This window comes from Halichoeres trimaculatus, unplaced genomic scaffold (genome assembly GCF_033239565.1).
Source record: "Halichoeres trimaculatus isolate MK-OKI-2021-1 unplaced genomic scaffold, fHalTri1.1 fHalTri1_scaffold_15, whole genome shotgun sequence".
NCBI classification, from domain to species: Eukaryota; Metazoa; Chordata; class Actinopteri; order Labriformes; family Labridae; genus Halichoeres; species Halichoeres trimaculatus.
In genome coordinates this window covers 33,846,525-33,868,528 of record NW_027437193.1, presented here as the reverse complement: position 1 = coordinate 33,868,528, position 22,004 = coordinate 33,846,525, and the positions used below count along the sequence as shown (strand labels likewise).

At 41.6% G+C, this 22,004-nt stretch overlaps 2 protein-coding genes across 3 annotated transcripts in view; one reads left to right on the top strand and one right to left on the bottom strand.

The window, feature by feature from the left end:
* Positions 1–7,013, top strand: part of LOC141803987 (nucleoprotein TPR-like) — a 44,059-nt gene extending 37,046 nt beyond the window's left edge. For both annotated transcript variants that reach the window (XM_074688162.1, XM_074688161.1), the window contains exons 50-55: positions 2,991–3,103; positions 3,794–3,892; positions 3,984–4,125; positions 4,273–4,370; positions 6,385–6,501; positions 6,647–7,013. In XM_074688162.1, the coding sequence (XP_074544263.1) occupies positions 2,991–3,103; positions 3,794–3,892; positions 3,984–4,125; positions 4,273–4,370; positions 6,385–6,501; positions 6,647–6,705 (628 nt within the window). In that variant the 3' untranslated portion in view covers positions 6,706–7,013. The remainder of the gene's footprint in view (positions 1–2,990; positions 3,104–3,793; positions 3,893–3,983; positions 4,126–4,272; positions 4,371–6,384; positions 6,502–6,646) is intronic.
* Positions 7,014–10,349: 3,336 nt separating this feature from the next.
* On the bottom strand, positions 10,350–20,779 carry prg4a (proteoglycan 4a). Its single transcript, XM_074689583.1, has 16 exons — positions 20,762–20,779; positions 20,454–20,570; positions 18,738–18,810; positions 18,583–18,633; positions 18,379–18,492; positions 17,451–17,510; positions 15,241–15,303; positions 14,432–14,557; positions 14,151–14,351; positions 13,958–14,065; positions 12,425–12,511; positions 12,157–12,296; positions 11,587–11,746; positions 11,348–11,431; positions 11,060–11,188; positions 10,350–10,678 (listed from the first exon to the last, which is right to left on the bottom strand). Exons 1-16 carry the CDS (start codon positions 20,777–20,779, stop codon positions 10,485–10,487), a joined length of 1,725 nt encoding a protein of 574 aa, XP_074545684.1. The 3' UTR covers positions 10,350–10,484.
* Positions 20,780–22,004: the final 1,225 nt, after the last annotated feature.

Sequence of the window (22,004 nt, the reverse complement as noted above, 5' to 3'; positions counted from 1 at the left end):
AGCATGGAGAATCACCTACTGTCCACTCCCTCACAGTCACAAGGATGCGTTCAGGTACATAAACATGGTACAGTTTGATTTTAAGTGAATCAGTACTCTGTACCATAGACAGAATTCGGTTGGTACCTATGAAAGTACCTTATTCAGGGGCCATCCCTACCTATTAATCAATGATGCACTCTGTTTAAAAAAAGAAACAGGAAAATTACTCCTGGGGCTCATTTTGTCTGATATACTTGGGGGTTTTTCCAGAAACATCAGATTGTTTTTTTTCCAGACTGTACATTTTAGGCTTCTTTGGAACAAAGACCCTGCTATCTGATTGTTGAATTTTTTGTTTGATGAAATCTGAAAGTATGGAGGTTTAATAATGTAAGTACGGGAGCATCATTGGACAGTGAGAGCAATGAATTTAAAAACATACTTATTGAATGAAAATCATTTCTGAAGCTTGGGAGATAAACGATTGGACCAATCGCAGCAGCTTAATGTGAGGGAAGCTAAAACATTTCAACTGAACTGAATTTCTGATTTTCTTGCCTTGTTTTTAAAGTGTAATTCAAAGAAACAACAGTTTATGTTATTTACAAAATTCTGAGAGAGCAACAAAAACTATGAATAGGTATTTCAACAGCCTGGACGTGAGCTGACGAATTTACTTGAACCGAAACCTGCCTGGCCTCTAAAGATTGTACAGTTTAATGAGCATTGGTGTAACTTGAATGTGTCCATCACTTGAAGTTAATCCATACCATCAAATGTACAGTTACCAAAAATCATCGCCAGGACTTCTAGGCTCCAAATGCAGAACGTGGTCTCAGTGGAAATGCTGCAGGCTGGTGACAGAGTGGTTGATGCTGATCAAATGGTCCTGAATTCTTTGCTCGTGGGATTCACAGTACAGTTTAACTGGCATCAATCACGTTGTTTAAAGTTAGTTAGTTAGTTAGTTAGTTATACTTTATTCCAGACCCTTAGGTCCATATAAATACAACAAATAGTTAATAATAATAAAAGAAATTAAAAAAGGAAAATACAGTTCCTATGTTGACAGCGATTTAAAACACAAAGAGACATTTGTAGCAATGTCTCCAATAGCAGGATGTGAACCTTTTTTGCTCATTGTGAGCTGAGTAAGTGACACTATTATTTTATTGTCTGAATCAACCAGACGACCCATGAATTTGTGTATGTAGTTTCCAAGAACAGCATACAATGTGGGCACATTGTTATAAACAAACATGCGACTCACACTCGACCATTGAGGTAATTTAAGAAATATTCTGAAGGCATCATTCTAGGCTACCTGTAGTTTTTCATTTTAGCTTCACTGTAGTTGCACCATAAATGAGCAGTGTATAGTGGAGTACAGTAAGCTCTAAAAAGCTCAGTTAACATTTTCTGTACACATCTGAAATTTACGTACTAAGGTATTAGTTTGTGCATACAGTTTACAGCACTGACGCCGGATATCATAATCATCACAGATCACACATATCACTTCTCATTATGTGCCCCAGGTATGTCACCTTTACACTACACTGAGGACTTGATCAGAGATATAGAAGGATGGAAACTGCTGCTTCTGGTTACCTTTTGTTCTCACTATCATTACCACACTCTTCTTACAGCTGTATTTCACGTCAAACTGCACACCATAGCTTGAACAGATTTTCAGGAGTTGCTGCAGGCCAGCACTGTAAGGTGAAAGGATGACCAAGTCATCAGCATACATCAGATGGTTGATGAGCCTGTCACTAGTGTTGTTTTTGGCGACCCGTTTTAAGTTTAGTTTTAGTCTAGTCTTTGTGTGAAAACTATTACTTTAGTTTTTATTAGTTTTAGTCACATTTATACTCCTTTTAGTCAAGTCAAGTTTCACTTAACTAAAAGTCTGAGCATTTTAGTCTTATTGTAGTCAGAATTATCCATGGTTATTTTTGCATAGTTTTAGTCAATGAAGATTGTACTTTAATCTCATCTCTTTTGAGCAATGCAATTCTACTTAACCCACTTAATTTAGAACAAGTACTCAGTATGGAGTAGATGTAACCAAAATTTTCTCTAAGTCATCCATTTCACAAGTCAAACATGGATATCTTATGATTATATTGTTACCTTATAGACTCGAGAATACATTCAATTCCAGACACGGAAGATGCTCTGATTTGAATTTGTGTCAGACTCAACTTTGTTTCTTCAGTTGTCGTTATACTTTACTATCCGTGGCTCCGTCTTCCACATAATGCCACGCGAGTGGGGGGATAGAGGAAGTGACGTCGCCTGCGTCTGCGCAGTGCGACCTGATGCAGTCGCTGAACTGCGACCCAGGAAATGGAAATAATACAAGATAAAAGTGATACTAAATAACGCAATGACATTACGTCCCATCTCGTTTTGTTAACGAAAAAGAAGATGTATGTAAGCAAAGTTTTCATCTTGTAAACCACATTTAGTCCCGGTTTTATTCGTCAACAATATTACATAATATATTTAATTATAGTTTTAGTCACATGACCACCATTCACGTCCCGTCTCCTCCCATTTCCGTCACGTGATAAAGGTTCGTTGACGTTGATATTTAGTCATAATTTTCGTTGACTAAAGCAACACTTCCTGTCACCCATCATGCATCCAGTCTTACAAGCTCTCAGTTGTACCGAAAGATCAGCTATGTGTACATTAAATAAGAGAGGTGAAAGTATACCACCTTGGTGGACTCCATGACACTGGGATCATTTTTGAAAACCTCATTTAAGTTAGAAAAAAAACCTGAACACTTCCTAGAATTATTTTAGAAAAATGGAGTTAATTTACAACAACAGAACCCTGAAAATTGCCAACATATATGAGCTGAAGTTCCTGTAGAAATTTCTGGACGCTCTCCTGGGATTTACCGGGAGTTTTCCACCCCTTTTGCAAACCAGTTATTTTCAGCCACACTTTTGAGGCCGTGCGTGCTCGTCTGACAGTTTCTGCCTCCCTCTCAGTTCTCCCCAGGTGGCAGGTCTGTCCACCAGGTTTAGGTTCGGCCCTCCAGAAGACCTGCTGGCCCAGACTTCAGGCTCACACTCAGACCTTGGACAGCTGGCCTCACAAGGAGGTAGAACATGCACCAACACCTGCTCACTCAGCAACACCTGAGTCCATTTACGATGAAGTCTGACCTGCTGGCTCTGATTTGGCCGACTCCAACTTTTCTTTATCGAACTCAAGGATCTTACTGACAATGTTGTTTTCTGATCATGAGGAAACTTTGACCATTTGTCTTTGACTGAAACATTTGCTGAACTGCTTGAAATTGAATCTTTTCTGTTTTCCATCAAACGATTCATGAAATGAATGAATGAACATGTTCATAATATGATCCCAAACTGATAAATGACACCTGCTGTTGTCTGTGGGCCTGTGATGACTCCTCCTACAGGCAGACATCATTTTAAGATAATAAAATGAATCTCCTGCATCTTATCAAGATTTATATGAAGAAACATTCTCATTTGGAACTGATTTAGGAGCTTAGAAACCACAAACGTCGGCAGGGCCTTGCAGTTGGGTTGCTCTGCCCTTGAGCAAGGCATAAAAAGCCTGAAACAAATTGACATTATTCAATATAATCTAAGTGTTAGTCTGGTTCACCCAATGCTGGCTTGGTTACAAACTTGGGGTTGGTACAAAATCAAATGTAGCTGAAAGTTTCCACAGAGCAGCCACCATGAAGTCAGTCTGTGAATCTTTGTGTGTGGATGGGTCTGTCTCACGTCAACACGTCTGCTGTGGTCCTGCTGTGCAGGTCTGGGGATGTACGAGTCTCCTCTGTTCCTGGCTGCTCATGATGAAGACGGAGGAGGAAGGAGTGTCCCCACAACACCTTTACAAGTGGCTGCACCAGGTAACAGTCTGTTGATGACATAAACCCAGTGAAGTTTTACACTAAGCCCTTCATCATCATCATCATCATCATCTGCCTCTGGTTCTGCCAGTTACCGTCTTCTCAGAGTCTCTGCCTTCGGACAGTGGTGACAATATGGCATCCCAGTCAGTTCCCATGGTTACTGCCTCCACCGTGATGACAGCTGCTGCAGACGATGGAGATGAGGTCTTCATGGAGCATGAAGGAGAAGGGTGAGGGGCACGAGGTTGAGTACAGCAGAGAGATTTGACCTTTTTTTTCCTGAATAACAAATCCTTCAGTGTCTGTTGTGTGACTGGTTTCATGAAATCTTTGGACTTTTGAGGACAGAGCCTCTTCTTCCCTTTTGTCGTCCTCAGTCCTGGTGTTGAGTCCTCGCTGGAGAGCCAAACAGATATGGAGTCCACGGGACAGCAAAGTGATGATGCTTCATTACCGTCCACCAGCCAAGAACCTGGTACGACACCCTGTTCGCTGACTAGAATTCAGCCTCAGTCGTTGGCGTTGTCTTCTGAACACCATGCAGTGTTTAAAAGAAGGTCAGGGGGATTCAGCAGCTCTGATCACCACAGTACAGTTCTTTAAGGAAACACTCAGTACTTGATTTTCTGTCCTCAGCCCTAACCTTTGCCATAGCTGGGGGGTATTGCACAAAACCAGGATAAGGGTTTAAGCTGGCAAACATTGGTTATCCTGGATGAAGTTAGCCTCAAGTCGGTTGAACAAAAGCTGGTCAAGTTTATCCCAGACTAGTTACCATGGTGATTTATCCTCTGCAGCTAGCCTGCTCCAGACCAGGCTAACTACCAGGATCAGATTGATCCTGCACTGGCTCTGCTCTCTGTACTGTAAGAAATGAGCATGGTTTACAGCATCTCCATGCTTTTTCTACACATTACATCATTTAATCATCCTGCACCCAAATCTTACAACTGTAGTCACTGCATTTGCTGGTTGACTTTAGTATTGTTTATTTGCACAGATTATATGAAGACAAAAATGAATTTAAACACAGACAGTTGAGAATCCTTTCTTTATTAATACAAGTCCTACAATAAAATGTTTAAACTTATTATAAAGAAAATGGAAAAAACAGGCCTTGCTGAAATTAGTACTAAACCAAACTGATGTAAAAAATAAATAAAAAACAAAAAAACAACCCTAAACCTACAGAATGAGAAAGAGGAGAAACAAAGGAAATATCACACCACTGAAATGGACTACAATATAACAGACAGAATATAATTTTGTCTTAACTGTCTCCTGAAAATAGGAAAATCGTCCTGTTTTGGGACTCCACCTTTAGGAGTGAAAGGGTCCTACATCATTCTGACTCCACTTTTTAACTTAAACAATCTTTCTATTCATTCATTCAGTCTCATTGTCAGCCCTACTGTTATATTGCAATGCTAATAAAGACAGTTTGTCAAACTGCTGTCAGAGGTTTAATTAATATGTAGCCTATATCACTATCTGTCACAGTCCCCCCTGGATCCCCTCCATCACTGGCCTCCCTTTATTTAAGTCAGCTCCTCTGCTGGGGTCAGGTCCTGGCTTGTTGGGCCACCCCCTGTGCTGGTTTGATGTGTCTTTTTTTTTCACGGCTAAAATCGTTCAGAAATTCATTCTCAGCAGACAACAAATGTATCACTTCATTTGATAATTGCTCTTTGGGCTACGCATAAGTAACTTACCAGACTGCAGAATATTTTTATGTTTGGTTTTCACCTGCTGCCAGGTTCTTTTCTGGCCGGACAGGCTTGTTCTTCATGACAGATGAGGGATGAAACAGGACACAACATAAGATAAATTGATTCAATAGATAACACGGACACAGAGTTGAAATTTTCTTTGAACTTAATTATACTTCAAATAACCTGAGTAACATGTACTTCTATGGGCCACATTAAAGAAAAACACAAGTATTGATTAGCGGACTTGAAAAGTCATCAGCTCCACATCCTTAAACTATAATTATGACAGTGTGTGGTGTACTGTTTCTTCATTGTACATGTTCGTGCTACTTACGCATTAAGCAGGTCCGTTATTAACTGCCAGGCTTTTTACCTCTCCTTTTTTTTTTTTTGTCTTACCACACTCGTGTTGCCTTTCTTGTGGATTATATGTTTTACTTCTTCATATAGTTGAAGAAGCATTGCCTGTTTGTCCCGCGTGAAGAAAGATGCACGTCCTTGTTCCATTTTCAATCTGTGATTCTGTGATCTATCTCGTGGTCTTCTTAAGAAGGCTGTGAAGGCGCACTTATCCAAATGATCCACACCTGGCTTGACTAAGCCGCGTCTTTTCATCCTGGCTCGCCAATCGTGCAACCAATTAATCCGAGAAAGCGCCGAGTAGGCTTATTCAAGCCGCACCTGCTCATTTATCCTGGATGTATTTATCCTACTTTTGAGCAATACCCCTCAGGTATCTGTTAGAGAATAAATGAAATATCTGTTTCTTATTCTCAGAGCCCTGCAGTGTTCCTCAGCGCCGCCTGGTCTCCAGTCAACCTCTGATCAGCAGTCTGTCCGGCAGAGGAGCCAGAGGAGGGCGTGGGGAGGCACGGATGTTGATCAGCCGCAGAGGTAACCATGAAGCTGTGTATTGAGATGTAATGAGCAGGGTAGGAAACGAAGCACAGACAACATCAGTGGTTAAAATCATGAGCAGAGTCAATCATCTGTGTGTTTTCCTCAAAGCCTCTTCCTCCTTTAACTTGTCCGTGTGCAGGAGCTCTATCCAGAGGAGGACGAGGAGGAGCCATGGGCAGAGGGAGCATGGCTCAGTAACAAGCTCCGGGGTCTCATCCACTGAGATACAAATGCGAAGGTTGTTCCCGGAGTTGTTTTTGTAGAATTTTAGGTGTTAATCATATCAAGTTCCAATGGATACTGCTGCAGACCGATGATCCTGGTCGCCCACCGTTTCATTCAGACACAAAAAGTCACGTGGCCTGTCTAAATCAATAATCAGTTTTGTTTTTTATCCTTTTTTATTTTTATTCAATGTTTTGTTTTAGTCATTAGTGCTGTCCTGATTTGTCATGTTGTTGATTTCATGTGAGCCCCTTGTTGTAATAACAATAAAGTCTAACAGTTGAAAGTATGGATGGTGGTTTTTTACAGTGTCAAAAAGTGAGGCTGATGGGTGAGAGCCCCCCACATGTCTTCAGTATGACTCCAGCTGTGTCATCGGGAAACTGACACGCCACATGCACCATGCTAACGGTGAACAAGAAGAAAAATTGATCAGATTTGTTTTCACTTTACAGAAACTGCTGCTTGCTTACTGCTCAGTTTTGGGGTCGTTGTCCTGTTAACACATTTGTTTAAAGGACATTTCCTCCTCGTCTTAAGGCATCTTCATGTGGTTTTTTTATTCAAACTAGAAGAACTATGCAGCTCTTATCAGTCCATAAAAAATGTTTCACTATTGTCTCTTTTGGCTAGTCACTGTGTTCCTAGTCTGACCCTAACCTCTCCAGCTCATCGTGTTCATGACGATGGGTCCAAGGGGGCTTCCTGCAGACAGCTGGTCTTCACATCAGTGTCTTCTAACTGTTACACAGCTCACCGGTCACTTTAGACCTACCTAGATCTACCTTGGTGATTCTTGGATCCATCCCAATGGTAGTTTTCAGTTCTCTTCCAGGTCTTTCTGGTTTTGGTTGCCACCTTAAAGTTGCTATGAGGAGGATCTGTTTTTGTTGTCTGTTTAGATTGCCTCGCCACCTCCTGGCCCAGAGTCTCTGCACACTGCTGTAAATTACTTTTAGCGACATGTGTGTTTGTTTTGGACTTAAATGGAGATCGGATCGAAACAAATTTTCTTTGTTCAAGTCAACTTTTTACTTGATACCACGTGCTAAGGTAAGGTACAGTACAGTTACACAGTGCTACAGTTTAAAACGTGACATCAAGCAAACGTAGTATGGCTATATGTAGCGCTATCGGCAGCCTGGTGCTGTGACGTAACTGTAGGCTAACATGACAACAAGCTAACACGGTCAGTTTGTACCCTAGTTTTGTAGCTGTCTACATTTAGCCCTACTCACAGCTCTGTGCTGTGAGACATGTCTGTCAGTCATCTACCAAGCAGAGCTAACGTAATCCCACTCTTCATTTTATTGATAGACTCTCAAGTATGAACAGACCACTGCAGAATAACTGCTGACTGTGGGTTGGAGGCAACATTAGCACAAACACATAAGCCCCTGTTTTAGCCTTTAGCCTGTGCTCTATCTCTCTCCTGTTTCTTTTTCTTCTGCTCTTCTGTCCTTTATCTGCCTGACAGTTAGGCTCCAGTGTCCACCATCACTACAAAATTAATCACAGAATCCAATTGTTTTCCACTCTTCTTAGCATGTTTCTTCTCTCTTATCAAGTTTTTAATCGGAGTTTGCTGTTCTTCTGAACAATGTCCGGAACAACATATCGCTCATATTTCCAGAGAGAAATTCTCGATAACCAGGGTGTGTAACCTGTTTCATACCTGTCGTTTACAGGATGAGTGACCTCGCTGAACCCCACACTGACAGTTTTCTGAACACGCCCCTTTTTAAGTGAATGATTAATTGCACAGAATCTGCTGCATGCATGTCATGGCTAATGGATTAATTAGTATCTACAAAACCTAATGGAAAATTATTTGTCGTGCAGAAATGTCATTGCTACTGATCTGATAAGTGATTAATAACTGCTTTTAATTTAAACTCAACTGTATGTGGTCTCAGCAGCCAGCCTCAAGTTTTTAACGCTCCTGCATAGGTTAAGTATTTTCAACCTTCATGTAGGTTACTGCTTACATCCCTGGCCAATCAGAAGCAGGGAGCATTACAGTGACAGTAATTTTGTGCAGAAAAGAATCAAAATTCTATTGTCATGTGCTCAAGAAAGCAACATCTTTCCCTGTACAATAAAATTCTTTCTTTACTGTCCACAGCGAATGCCAACGATGATATAAATTACCCAAAGGATAATGTTAATGATGATGAAAATAATAATAATAATAATGATAATATTATTATTATTATTATTATTATTATTATTATTATTATTATTATTATTATTATTATTATTATTATTATTATTATTATAATAATCATAATAATGGAAATCAGAGCTCAAACACATTTTAAAAAGACAAATTTCCAGATTTCCAGAGGGGTCTAGCTGCAGACCTAGGGGAATACTGTTTTTGATGATGTGCATTTTATAGATTTTATTTTTTTTCACCTTCGCCAAAGAGGTTGTGCTTTCGGGAGAGTTTGTTTGTTTTGTTTTGTTTGTGAAAAAAGTAACAACTGGATTTTCATGGAATTTTCAGGAAATGTTAGAAATGGAATAAGAAGGAAGTGATTACATTTTTGGAGGTGATCTGGATCACCGTCTGTATCCAGGACTTTTTTAAAGTATTCTTTATCATTGTCAGATAAGGCTGTTTTCACCAAATGTATATATAACTCTACCATAAATGGTCGGATTGATTTGCTAAATAATACAAGACAAGGTCACCATAATTCTGACAGATGTAAAAGTACGATCCAGATCCTGGCAATATTCTGGATACTAAGATCCTGATTGTGAATTATGAACTGGGTCATCATCATTTTCAGCACTGTCAGGAAACAAATTATCGTACAAACCTGCAACTTACACCAGATTGTAGCAGACAATGAAAAATTGTCGGTTGGTTTTATTGACAACAGACCATGGGAAAAATTAAACGATGATGATGATGTCCACAGACTGTACCAGGAGACTTATTTTCCCATAAAATGCACATCACATGAGTCAGAGAGAAACATTGCACCCCCTGCTGGAGAAAAGTGGGAACTTTGTTCCAATCCAGTTTATGAACAAAGAATGAAATGAAAAATTTGAATTTGAAAAAAGATATTATTTTTGACAAAGAATCCTTATTTTGATATTGTCAAACAAAAAGTCCTGATACGTATCGATTTTTAAATTTTTTTCCTCCCACCCCTAATTTTTGTGTAAGGATGGGGTGGGGGCCGGGTAACTATATAATAATCAAAATAAACATGATAATTTGTTAAATCTTAAAATTGAGTAATGTTTAAAAGGATTTTTAAGATGTTGGAATATTCTTCTGTTTGTTTTTCCTTCAGGTATTAGACATGTGAAAAGCAAATAACAGATAGGAACTTTTGCTGTTACTGGCCTGACCACTTTGCCATTTTCAGTTCAAATTTTTTACATCCATATTTCGATTAAAAGAAGTGCTCTAAGTAAATCCCAGGGTTATACTGCCTCTGTATTCATGGGGCAGGAGGTGGGCCACCAACATTTTTGAGACTTAGTGGGCCCTGAGTTGGAAAAAGAGGAAATGATTTTTTTTCTAAGGGATTTGATTCAAGTTAAAGAAATCTCTGTGCGAATGAAAGAGTGAGTACATTTTTATTGAAGCGTGAAAGAAGCTGAATACATTTGAGTGTAAGGTGAACAGATACTGGAGTTTAGCGCTAACATCCTCTGAGTAAAGGGCTTAAATGAAGGGAAACAACAGAGCATGTTTCTGATTTCCATGTTTCCTTCTCAGGATGGGTTTAAGGGCAGCCCAGCCAGACTCGGATGGAGTTGAGTGGGAGGGGGGGGTTGATGCCTTCAGCAGCCATGTTAGCCAAGTCGGGGTTGGCGGCAGCGGCAGAGCTGAAAATGGAAAGTGGTGCAGACACTGCGGACGGGTCAGGCTCAGCCAACATCGGCATGTTGCCTGAAATCTGGACGCTGAAGAAGAGAGCTGCAGAGAGGGCAGGGGGCTCGGGTTAGATACTCTCTGTCAGTCCAAACTGAAGCTAGCATGGACAGGCAAATTAAAATCTCACATGTTCTCTAAGTCAACACTTTAGCTCAGTGTTTTTCAACCCTGGTCCTGGAGGACCCCTGCCCTGCATGTTTTAGATGTTACCCCACTCCAGCACACCTCATTCAAATGAATGGCTCGTTATCAGGCTCGAGCAGAGCTTGATGACGAGCTGATCATTTGAATCAGGTGTGTTGGAGTCGGGAACATAAAAACATGCAGGGCAGGGGTCCTCCAGGACCAGGGTTGAGAAACACTGCTTTAGCTCACAGTCTCTGCTCCCTTTGTTAGGGCTAAGAATACAGGAAAGATTCTTACGTCCAGAGAAGACGTAGTGCTGGTACCGGTCACTTCTCTGAGGGCTGGGCACAGAGAGAGCAGACGTGACTGGAACAGGGAAACCCTTCAGAAACACCCGGATGTTGATCTCTTTACTCAGAGGAACTTCTGGAGGATAGAAGTAGGAAAAGTGGACTTCAATAAATTAATTAAAACTCCTTATGAAAATAAAAACGATCTTATAGTTAACAGTTCAGGACATGTTTTGGTGGAGAAAAACAGGAGTGAGTGTTTCTGACTGTGGAGACAGCTCTGTGGGTTACCGACCAGGCTGTTGGCTGAAATGACTCGGCCTCTTGCTGCAGGACGGGGTGCTCCCAGGTGGGAAGCTGAACCTCTGCATGACGTCTCCTGAGAGACAAAGAGAGATTTTAATATGTTCATAATATTTTCAACAAAAGCACCAAACAATCATGTAGCAGCCGTTTATCCATCCTCCCAGGCACTCATTCCTTTGGTTGCTCGTTCCTGATGTTCTTTGAGCTGAGATAGCGCCCCATTTTTACCTTTTCTAAAGAAGTACACAGTCTCAGGTCTGCCCCTGGTGGCAGGAACTGCCAGAGCAGCTGTGATGCCTCCCGTCAGACCTGGGAACTCAGAGGCCAGAGGTTTAGGGAAGCCGGGCTCCATCAGCAAGTTTTCATCGAGGAGCCAGACCTGGTCCCCCTGGGAAGGTGGGAGGGATGGTAGGTAAGAGATAACAAGTAACTGTTTTGGGTTGATGCTTTGTCTTTATGTTTAATGTTCTTATAGAAGGGCCACTCAACAGGCCCGTCAGGATCTATCTGAGCTCCTCCTGCACACCGTAGGTCAGATATACAGCAAACAAATCACTGAGCCTAGTTACAAAAAAGGAAAAGGGACATTGGGCAGGGGGCGACCACGTGGCTTCGTTTTTAAAAAAAACCTAAGCTAAAGTGTGTGTTTGGGTGGTAAAACACTACACTGCTCCCTTGGCTGGTTAAAACATAATAAACTGTCCTCTTCAGTGATGAGGACGAAAGCCTGTGCACACCTCTGGATGTAGCTGTGGTGTTTGGAGAAGCCCTAACAATGAGTCCCTCTCATATCCGTACCTTGATGATGTAGGTGTTTCCTCTGCAGTTGCAGCGAGTGAAGACGGTGTCAATGTGAGACGGGACCCCCAAGATGTCCTGGATACTCTGAGGACGACTCACTGAGCGACTCACTGGATCCACAGACCAGAACAGCTCACCTGAACCACACAAACGGGGGCTTAGAGGACACTCAGAGACCTCAGAGACCCCAAAGAGTCCCACAGCAGACACACGGAAACATGACAACATCTCAAACCACACAGATCCTCTGACAGCGTTCACTGACCTTTGAATATCAGGATGGTCCCGTTGCTGAGAGCTGTTATTCCACTGATGGGAGAGTCACTGCACAGGCCGCCACCATTAAGGAGTCCTGCACACACACACACACACACACACACACACACACACACACACACACACACACACACACACACACACACACACACACACACACACACAGAGCTTATCTTATATATAGATAAAGAAGTTTCATTAGTTTTCTTTCTGTATTGAACTGACTTTGGTTCCTAAACCCAAGGTTACCAAAGTCGGGGTCTGGACCCTCTGGGAGGTCGAGAGCCTCTGATAGTAGCTCACCCCCCCCCCCCCCCCCCCCCCCCCCCCAAAAAAAAAAAAAAAAAAACTTTTAACATTTGCATATTTCATCCATTACTGTAAGAGATAAACAAAAGTAGGAGTCAATTTGATATAAAAGCCAGCAAACAGAAAGTGTTTGATCTGTTGTTCACATGGCTCTGTTGATGACCCCTGAGACGGTGAAAAGATGCGATTTGGCTGTTCTCAGTTTGGGTCCCATGTTATGAGTATTTATTTCAGTAGCTCATTGGCGGAGCAGTTACTGTGCTCTGACATCTCAACAAACATGTCTTTAAAAAGTGCTCGGGCTAAAAGGGTGTAAAGGCTTTTTAAAACTGTAAATGATGGGTGAACTGATCAAAACACCACACACTTCAACACCGTTAAAACGATTAGACTGTTGCTCAGTTTAAAAAGCTGTCACAGCTGTGTTTGTGTTTATGAGTGTACGTTCCTCAAGAAGCAAAAACAAACCTTCAAAAAAGAAAAGAGAAAAGCAGAAAGAATGATATGTCAAAACAAACACACAAACTCACACACCTACAGTGGTATCACTGGGGTAAAGTGAATGAGTGTGTGTGTGTGTCCATCAGAGAGGCTCAGTCTGTGTTAACACTTGACACTCAGAGCTGTAACTTCAGCAGTTTCTAACCCTTACACTGATTTACAGTTATAAAACAAATGTTTTGGTGTGTTTTTACACTCCTTCAGAGGCTGAATTAAGCAGAGATTGAACTGAGAACATACAGGAGCTATAAATAGGTTATATTTTAAATACAACCAGGTCACCCTCTGACCAATCTATTGTGACACAGGGCTTTAGAAATGATCCCTGGTCTATGTGGAAAATGAATGGCATTAATGGGGTAAGGTGGTGATCTCAGACCTGCAGCGGTACGTCACAAATTTGCCACAACGGTCATGAACGGGTTAAACCAAACTAAAACAGAAACAGAAACAAACTGTCTTATTGATGTAAATGTGACTTTCTTCTCCACACTAGAAGATCCAGTTTCTCAGGGTTGAAAAAGTGAAAACTTTAGTGTAAACCAGCAGCCAGCGTCCTCCTGGAGCCTCAGCTAACGGGACTTGACTCTGATTTTTCCTTCCTGACACAAACTCGACTTGAAGTCTTTGACTTGAGCCTCAGACTTAAGGTTTGTAGATTGGACTATAACACTGACAAAAAACACTGATACAAGATTGACTCTTGTCTTACCTGCAAGAGGGCCTTCAAAGGCTCCATCCACCAGAGAAAGTCCAGAGGCCTCTGCTATGTCCAGCAGGGTGCTGGGTCTGGGTCTGGAGCCTGCAGGATTACCGGGATCTAGGGGGAAGTCACAATCAGTCCAGTCTCAATGACCCGTCTCATTAACCATGACTGTAGCGGTGAAACACCAGATTCATCTCACCAGCGTTAGCTAAGGGACCAGAGGGGCTGATGGGTCCAGAGGGGCTGATGGGTCCAGAGGGGCTGATGGGTCCAGAGGGGCTGGAGGAGGCACTGCTGCCCGAGGACAGAGCGCCGTTACTGAGCAAAGATGAGCCTGTTAAAGGTGCATGAAATGAAGGGATGGACATCAGGGGTGTACCAGCTGGAAGGTTACCTAAACCTGAAAGAGAAATGATGGATGAAATAAACAGGTCAGCGTGTAGAGCTTTATCATTTTTGAGAAAAGGGAACGTCACAGACCATGATATAAAGGAATTTTTGGTTCAGCTGGAGAGACGGGGCTGGAGAAGCTGGCAGTGTGCGGGCTGTGGAGGCCTAGTCCCCTCGAACACTGAGCTCCAGAGTGACGCCTGCAAAGGCCACGAGCTACAGAGAAATATAAAGGTTTGGATGATAGTGTTATGGCAGGATGACACTTTTAACAACCTGTTTGAACAACATAGTGAAGATGCCAATGCAGGGCCTTGAGGTCATGTTCCCTCTGTAAGCTCTGAAACTTTAAGAGGGGTATTCTGCTCTTCCAGTAAACATGGGCATAAGGTCACAATGCTGGATGTTCAAACTTAACTGTCTCATTAATGAATAAAGGGGTGGGCCTCAAACACCAAGGTCTGCCGTTAGCTCCAACCCCAACAGGCCTCCAGAGGGCTGGCAAATCAGGGGGAGGGGGTTTGTTGAGCAGAGAGCCTTAAAGAGACAGCAGCTAAAACAGATTGCCTCATTCAGAGGCTGAAATAAGAGTTTTCTATTATTCTATTATTTATATCTTATTATCAGCTGTTAATCATGTAGATTACTAAGGGGGAACATGAGGGGCAGAATGAAGACCAAAAAATGCTCAACACCCCCTCTTTAAATTAAAGGGGAAAAACTTCTGATGCAGTGTATCAGCTTTCTAAACCATAGACGTACATATCTGTATGTACCGAGCCTGTTGACAAAGGCTGTGCTGTCTAGCTGAAGATAACTAAAAGGAAATGGGATTAAGTTGCTGGTTTGTTTTTTAAAGAAGAAGCAAAATGTCATAGAAAATAAGTAGATGATCAAACCTGTTTCCCATTCCTCGCTCTCACTGTTGGACCATTTCCTGCCTCTTTTTGATTTGCCTTTTTCTATGGATGGGAGAAAAATGATGAACCTTTCAGAGACATGGATTGGTAAAAAGACTGAGACATATTTAGAAACACAGAAGAGTCAGTGAAATCTTAGGAAGACCAGCTGTCCAAGCGCTCTGCTTTACAAGGTTAGTTTCTCTGCTTTTGCACCAATAAAGCTCATTAAAAACTCCCCAAAACATTAATTGTTATTTATATTTATTTGACATCATAGATTTTTTATTTCTGAAAAGTATTTTCTTGTCAGATCGTTTCTTTTTTTTTAAACACTGTGCTAACCAAGTCCCATAATCTCGTCAAAACCATGCTCAAGTCACAAGAGTTTGAAGTCTTTTCTTTTTTCTTTTACCAGGAAAGAGCTCATTCAGATTAGAAATCTTTCTTTTCAGTCATCAAATTCATCTTTTAGCTTGTCTTTTAAAGCAGTGTTTCTCAACCCTGGTCCTGGAGTACCCCTGCCCTGCATGTTTTAGATGTTACCCCACTCCAACACACCTGATTCAAATGATCAGTTTGTCATCAAGCTCTGCTCGAGCCTGATAACAAGCCATCCATTTGAATCAGGTGTGTTGGAGTGGGGTAACATCTAAAACATGCAGGGCAGGGGGTCCCCAGGACCAGGGTTGAGAAACACTGTTTTAAAGAACACTTAGAGCTGAAAAACTCAAAAGGAAAAAACGTATATCTGTCTATTACACACACACACACACACACACACACACACACACACACACACACACACACACACACACACACACACACACACACACACACACATTGACACACGTGTATATGGTCTCGTACAGCACCCATTTTGTGTTGTTTCCTTTGACTAAAAACTGGGACAGGTCCCAAATTACCGACCTGTACCATTCCACTTTCTGGTTGCCTTCTGTTGAGGTACCAATCTAAACTGATCCAACCCCAGCAGGTGGAGCTAGAAACCCTGCAGTCTGTTGATTGGCTGAAAGAATGGTCACTTCCTGTGTGACATCAGCTGCTGTATTTCTCCTGGTGGCTCACAGCTTTCTCTGAAACAAAGCCTGATTGGTCTTTGTGACAAAGAGACACATGACTATCACAAAGAAGACAAAACGCTGGATGTCTCCATCGTTGTTTACTGCGTCACGTTTTTCTTCTTCGTTGGATTTATTTGCGGGGTACACTGAGTCAGGCTGCTTAACTGTCATGAATTATCGGAGCTGACACATGAATCAGCATCCAGCTTACACGCTGCCTACCATGAAGGGCACAGTTGGCTGTGGAAACACCTGCAGGATCAGACTTTAAAGATCCAACCCATACCAAACTGCACTGATCCAAACCAGACGATGATGGCTTAACTGTGCCGTGGACAGGGTCGACAGATCTGACAGTTTCCAGCCCAAACATAACGTAAACCCTGCCCCTGCAGTGAGAACCAGCCTACATCTCAACCTCTCTAGAAGTTCCTGCCAAGACTGTGAAACTAGTACAAGTGTCATCAGAAGCAGACAGCTGCAACACATTAACAAAGCAAAGGAAACACAAACAGCATTTTGATTGCTCCAAGGCTGTCTACAGTCATACTCCACAAGTTATCTGCTGACGTGTGACAGGCAACATGTGCTGCAACCCTGAGTTCACAGCGTTTAAGCTCATCTTTTCTCACGGTCTGACCAGGAACAGATCTGATGGGTACTGCTAAAGACTCAGCACTTGGCACAATGAGAAACCTTTCTACCAAGCGGTTCATTTCCCTTTGTTTCAGTATGGCATGCATTGTGTGGCCTTTCCACAGACTAAAACCAGGACAGGTCCACTAACATGTTTGAAACAAGCCCAATTTGGGGGATGGAGGTTCCCCTATGAAGCTGTTTGTCAATGGCTCCTGTGGTTTGAGCCACAAGACAAGAGCTGTGATTGGTCCTGGAAAACCAACCCCAGCTTCTGGTCCCAGGTTCTGCTCTTATTACTTCTTAAATAGAACTTGGACAATCCTGCAAACTCTGATCTTAAACTCAGCGATTCTACATATATTTTTAACAGATGCTTTGGTCCAAGTAATGTACAATACAGGCAAGACTTCAGACTGGGATGTTCTGTGAGTGAACTTATCAGGCAGTGAGCAAAAAACACTGAAGGCTTTAAAGTTAGCTGCTAACCTGAAGTTGTAGTCCTCAGTGCTTGGAGAGTCCTGGAGGGCGGGTGTGACACACTACCATCTGTGGACAAAGTCGAGCATTACATCGTTTTACCTTCAGCGTTGTTTCCTGAGTGTTTACTCTTTAAATCAGTATGACTTGTTCATTTGACACATTCCCCTTATTAAAAAGTCCTAGATGTATTTTAATACCAGCTCAGAGTCACAACAGTCAGTTCATGACAACAATATAAAGCACTGTTCAGGTGGTTTGATAGTTAGCTTATTCGCCTTCCCATTGACTCTTTCCTACACTTATTTAAACTATTAACTCTAAGTTATTTTATGTTGTTAAGAGTTATAAAATTCATAAGTAGAAAAACTATCTACAATGAATTAACTGAGCTTCCAGCTCTTCAAATCAATGCAAAATTGAAAACGCTAACCGTGAGTCATGACGAGTAGAAAACGTGTGTACGAGGGCCAAGCCGAACTAGTCTGTTTCTCAGTCTGTGGTACCATCAGCAGATCCTGACTGCTGCGGGTCAGGCTTTGGATGAGCTCGCTGGAGCTCAGTCAGCCTGTGTGAGTGAAACTCCTATTTTGAAAGTTACATGTGATTGGTTTAGCACCTGGTGCAATCTTTTATTTTATCTGGACAGCTTTTTGATTTATTTTCACACAATGAATGAAAGGCAGAGGAGTGTTTGATGAGCTAATTTAGCTGCTGGATAGGCATGTTGATGCTAGTTTGGAGGCCAACAGCTTCAGCCCTATCTCTGAGCGTCCTGACAACCCTCAGGCTTGTCTGCTGGGATGTTGTGATAATCATATGTTCTCTTTAGCATGTTTGGATTTGTTGTTTGTGCTGTCAGTGCAGTTGTTTCATCATTCAGCCCTTAGTTGACAGCACCATGTGGGCTGCTTTCTTATCAACTGTTACTTCTTACCGCAGGTTTGCTGGAAGTCGTGGCAGCAGGAGTTGTACTGGGCACACAGTGGATCACACTCGCACAGCTGGCCTCGCCTGAATGTCTCTCCACAGCGACCCTTACAGGACTGACCTGAGAGCAACAGACAAACAGACCATCATCAACTCAGCAGACCACAAGTGGTTAAAGTCTTAAGGTAGAGCTGCGTTAACTCTCTCCTACAAAGGTCACAGCATCCAATCACAACATCAGCTGCTTTAGCAAACAGACGCCCTGACACAGAGAGAAGGATTCATCAGCTGAGTGAGTGCAGGTCTCCTTTTAGAGCTAAAACTTCCTCTTGGTGTCTCAGGGTATTTTCACTTCAGTGAGCTGACTGCTGCTCTGAGCCAAGCGGATGAAGTCAGAGGTACAGAACCTAACTGCAGTAACACCAGGGTGCAGAGTGGGCTAGATGCAAACAGTGAAAAACGCATTTTTTTATTCTCATTGTGTCTGAGTTAGGCCTGCAAAAGGAAAACTTTTGGTACATTTCAGGAAAGTTTACTGAAAATTTCCATGGGAATTTTAGCTCAGGAATATTGGAAGTTTTTAGGGTTTTGTTGCCCTCCACTTGAAAGAATTTTCTAAAAAATTTCCAAACTTTGGTTTGGAAATTTGGAAAGTTAGTTTATTTGTTTTCAAGTTGAGTGAGGTTTTCAAAAAACTGATCCAAGCTGAAACAACATGATTGAATGCAAGTTCAACTATATACTGAACAGTTCAAGACACATTTGATCATCATCATCATCATCAGTCACCACTTCACCAGCTGACAGCATTTCCCCTGAGACACGTTTCTGGATTTAAAGGCTGGAAGCCCTGAACCAGGCACATTGGCACGTTTGCTTATTTAATATTTATGCCTACATTCATGACAGTTTGACTCAGGTAGGGACAGTTCTCAAAAAATTTCTTGAAAATTCATTTAGAATGTCTTTAAAAATACTGCATTAGACTTGTTTACATGCATGTCTGATTATAACAAACCAAAATGTTGAATATTCATACATGTTCACTACAGGCCAAAGTTTGGAAGCAAGTCCAAGTTTGTACAAGAAAGATCATAGTTTCATTGGTAAACGTAGCAAGAAAATCAACATGATTGTTCTTTGCAAAATAAAATATCAGAAGAGATTTTACGATAATGATCAGATATTTCAGTTTTTCTTGCTTAGACTTTGCTTTCTTCAAATTAACCCCCTCTGGCTTAAACAAGTGCATGGCATTTACGAGGTGTTCATCCCACACATATTTTTAGGTATGCACCAGGAATTACACTGTAAGCTTTCGTCAGTTCATCCGTTAAGAGACAGCTGATCTGTGGGACGCTCTTTTTTACTGGTCGGTCCGATTCTTCCCACACAAGCTCGGTTGGAGAATGGTCTGGGGAATGAGGGGACCAAACCATCTTTTGGAGAAAAGCTCCCTCTTCTTTGCTGTCTGGGTAACCCTGACAGAGCCCAGCACTACGCTCAGGGTCATTTTCTTACTGTTAAACTTTGGGCCCAGACGGAGTGATACTGTTCCTTCTTCATGATACTTTATTCATGATTTTTATTTTTGACCTGAAGTTGTGACTCTTGCAACTCTTCTCAACCCTGAAACTTAGACCTTCCTCTCTGTGGCTGACATTGATTAAGCAATGGTCTGGTAACATCAGGGTATACTTGAAGGTAGTTTGAGGAAAATGGAGCATATTAATGAAAGCAAAGAGTAATCATAAAATAAAAGCATCTCAAAATACAAACAACTAATGCTGTTTTTAAGAAAGGTGTTGTGACTTTAATTTGCTTCCAAACTTTTGGCCTGTAATGTATATGTATACGACCAGGTAAATGAAGTTTATATAAATCCTGAAAAACTTCTTTTTATTTCTGTATATTCAGAAATAACCGTGGAAAGTTTCACACTTTAAAAAATTCACAGAATCTTGCAACCCTAATCTGTCTTTTAAACACCAAACAGAAAAAGAAGCAGAAGCATGAGAGAAAAAATAGCTGCTTCTGCTGGTTTTTCAGTAATGTGATCACCTCCTGTAGGGGGCATCTTACCGGTGGTGCAAACAGCGTTAAAGTCTTGGCAGCACTCGTTATGTTGGAGACAGCCGAAGTCACAGGAACACTGCCGGCCTCTGACAAAGGTTTCTCCACATCGACCCAAACAGCTGCCTACAAGAAAACATCCAGAGAAATGAGCACAGACCTGTGTGTGGAACATGGAGAGCAGTTACTCTTTAGGTTTGACGGAATCAGGTGACTATTTCTGCTGCACTGAGAGGAAACCCTGTTTTTATAGCCCTTCCTCTCGTCTTCTGACCGCTCTGACTGCCATAAGGTAAAGATCTCGTGTCAGTGCATACCTGGTCCAGCTGCAGCATGAGCCAATCCGAGACCAAGCAAAAGAAGCCACAGAGATATCTTCATCATCATCATCATCATCATTATCATGGAAGACTCAGCTCCTGATGAATCAAAGTGAAAAAAGAGTAGATTATCCCTAAAAGAGAAGTTTCCCTGTGTTGTCCTTTCTTCTTCTTCTTTCAACTCGTCAGTTTCTTGCTCTTATATAGAGGCAGGACGTGGTAATTATCACTCATACAAACACACATCACACCCACAGACTGAATGAATCCTCCATGAGGTATTTCACTTCCTACACTGACCGTAAAATAACTCCCACACATGAGCCTTTAAAGACTGAAATGGGAAAATAACTCCTTACAACAACTCACATTAACTCATCAACCTTCAGCTGATGGTTTTTACATTTTCATCATCAGAAGTAACCAGCTGAGCTTCCCATGTTCAGGTTAACTGCGTTTCAGTAACACAATATTAGCTTCATTAGGTACATCTTAAAGTTTGTTTTTGTGAGTGTGCTGGAGTCCAAACTTTGAAATGTTTAGATTTGTTCATAAGCGGTGTGGCTTATCCACAAAGTGAGACGCTCAATGGAAAGCATGTGATTAAAAGAAACGTTGAAGATTAAAGTGATCATTAAAACCTGCTCCTTTACAAAGAAAGACTTTCAGTCCTCACTTTAAACTGTATTTTCAGACTCTATCCTCTCTTTGTTTGTCCCATTACAAGTTGGTCTAACCACCACATTTCACCCCGTGGATTACAGTTCACTTGGTAGTTCCAGCTGTGTGGAGAGAGTTAAAAAAAACATATTTCTTTAACTCAGCTTTTAATCAGTGAATGAAAAATGAAGTTAATTAAACAATATGAATATTGAAATCAAAACTTTGAGAAAAAAACTGAAAGGGTATATCAGTAAAAACCTGGATGTTATTACTTTATGAAAGCTCTGTGAGGTCTGGAGGATCACATTTTACTCAAGTCAGTGGTTTAAGTCAGGAGTACACAGTCTGGATAACATCATGGACACGTCTGGGTTAGGAAGCTCTCAAGATTTAAAAGAACCTCTGTATTTCTACAAGTACACTCTGCCGTACAGGCTGCTAATGTCTGGTGTACCAGCCAAAAACAGATTTTACAGTCAGTGATGCATTACTTTAAGCATTTACAGCTTGGACAAAAAAAATCAGTTAAAAGAAGGATCACTGCCTGGCCAAAAAAAAAGTCACCACCTGGATTTAA

Coding starts and splice junctions, on each gene's coding strand:
- prg4a (XM_074689583.1), bottom strand. Junction 14,558..15,240: donor GAGCGAGGAATGGGAAACAG/GTTTGATCATCT, acceptor ATTTCTCTGTAG/CTCGTGGCCTTTGCAGGCGT. Junction 10,679..11,059: donor GCACTACGTCTTCTCTGGAC/GTAAGAATCTTT, acceptor CCCTCTCTGCAG/CTCTCTTCTTCAGCGTCCAG.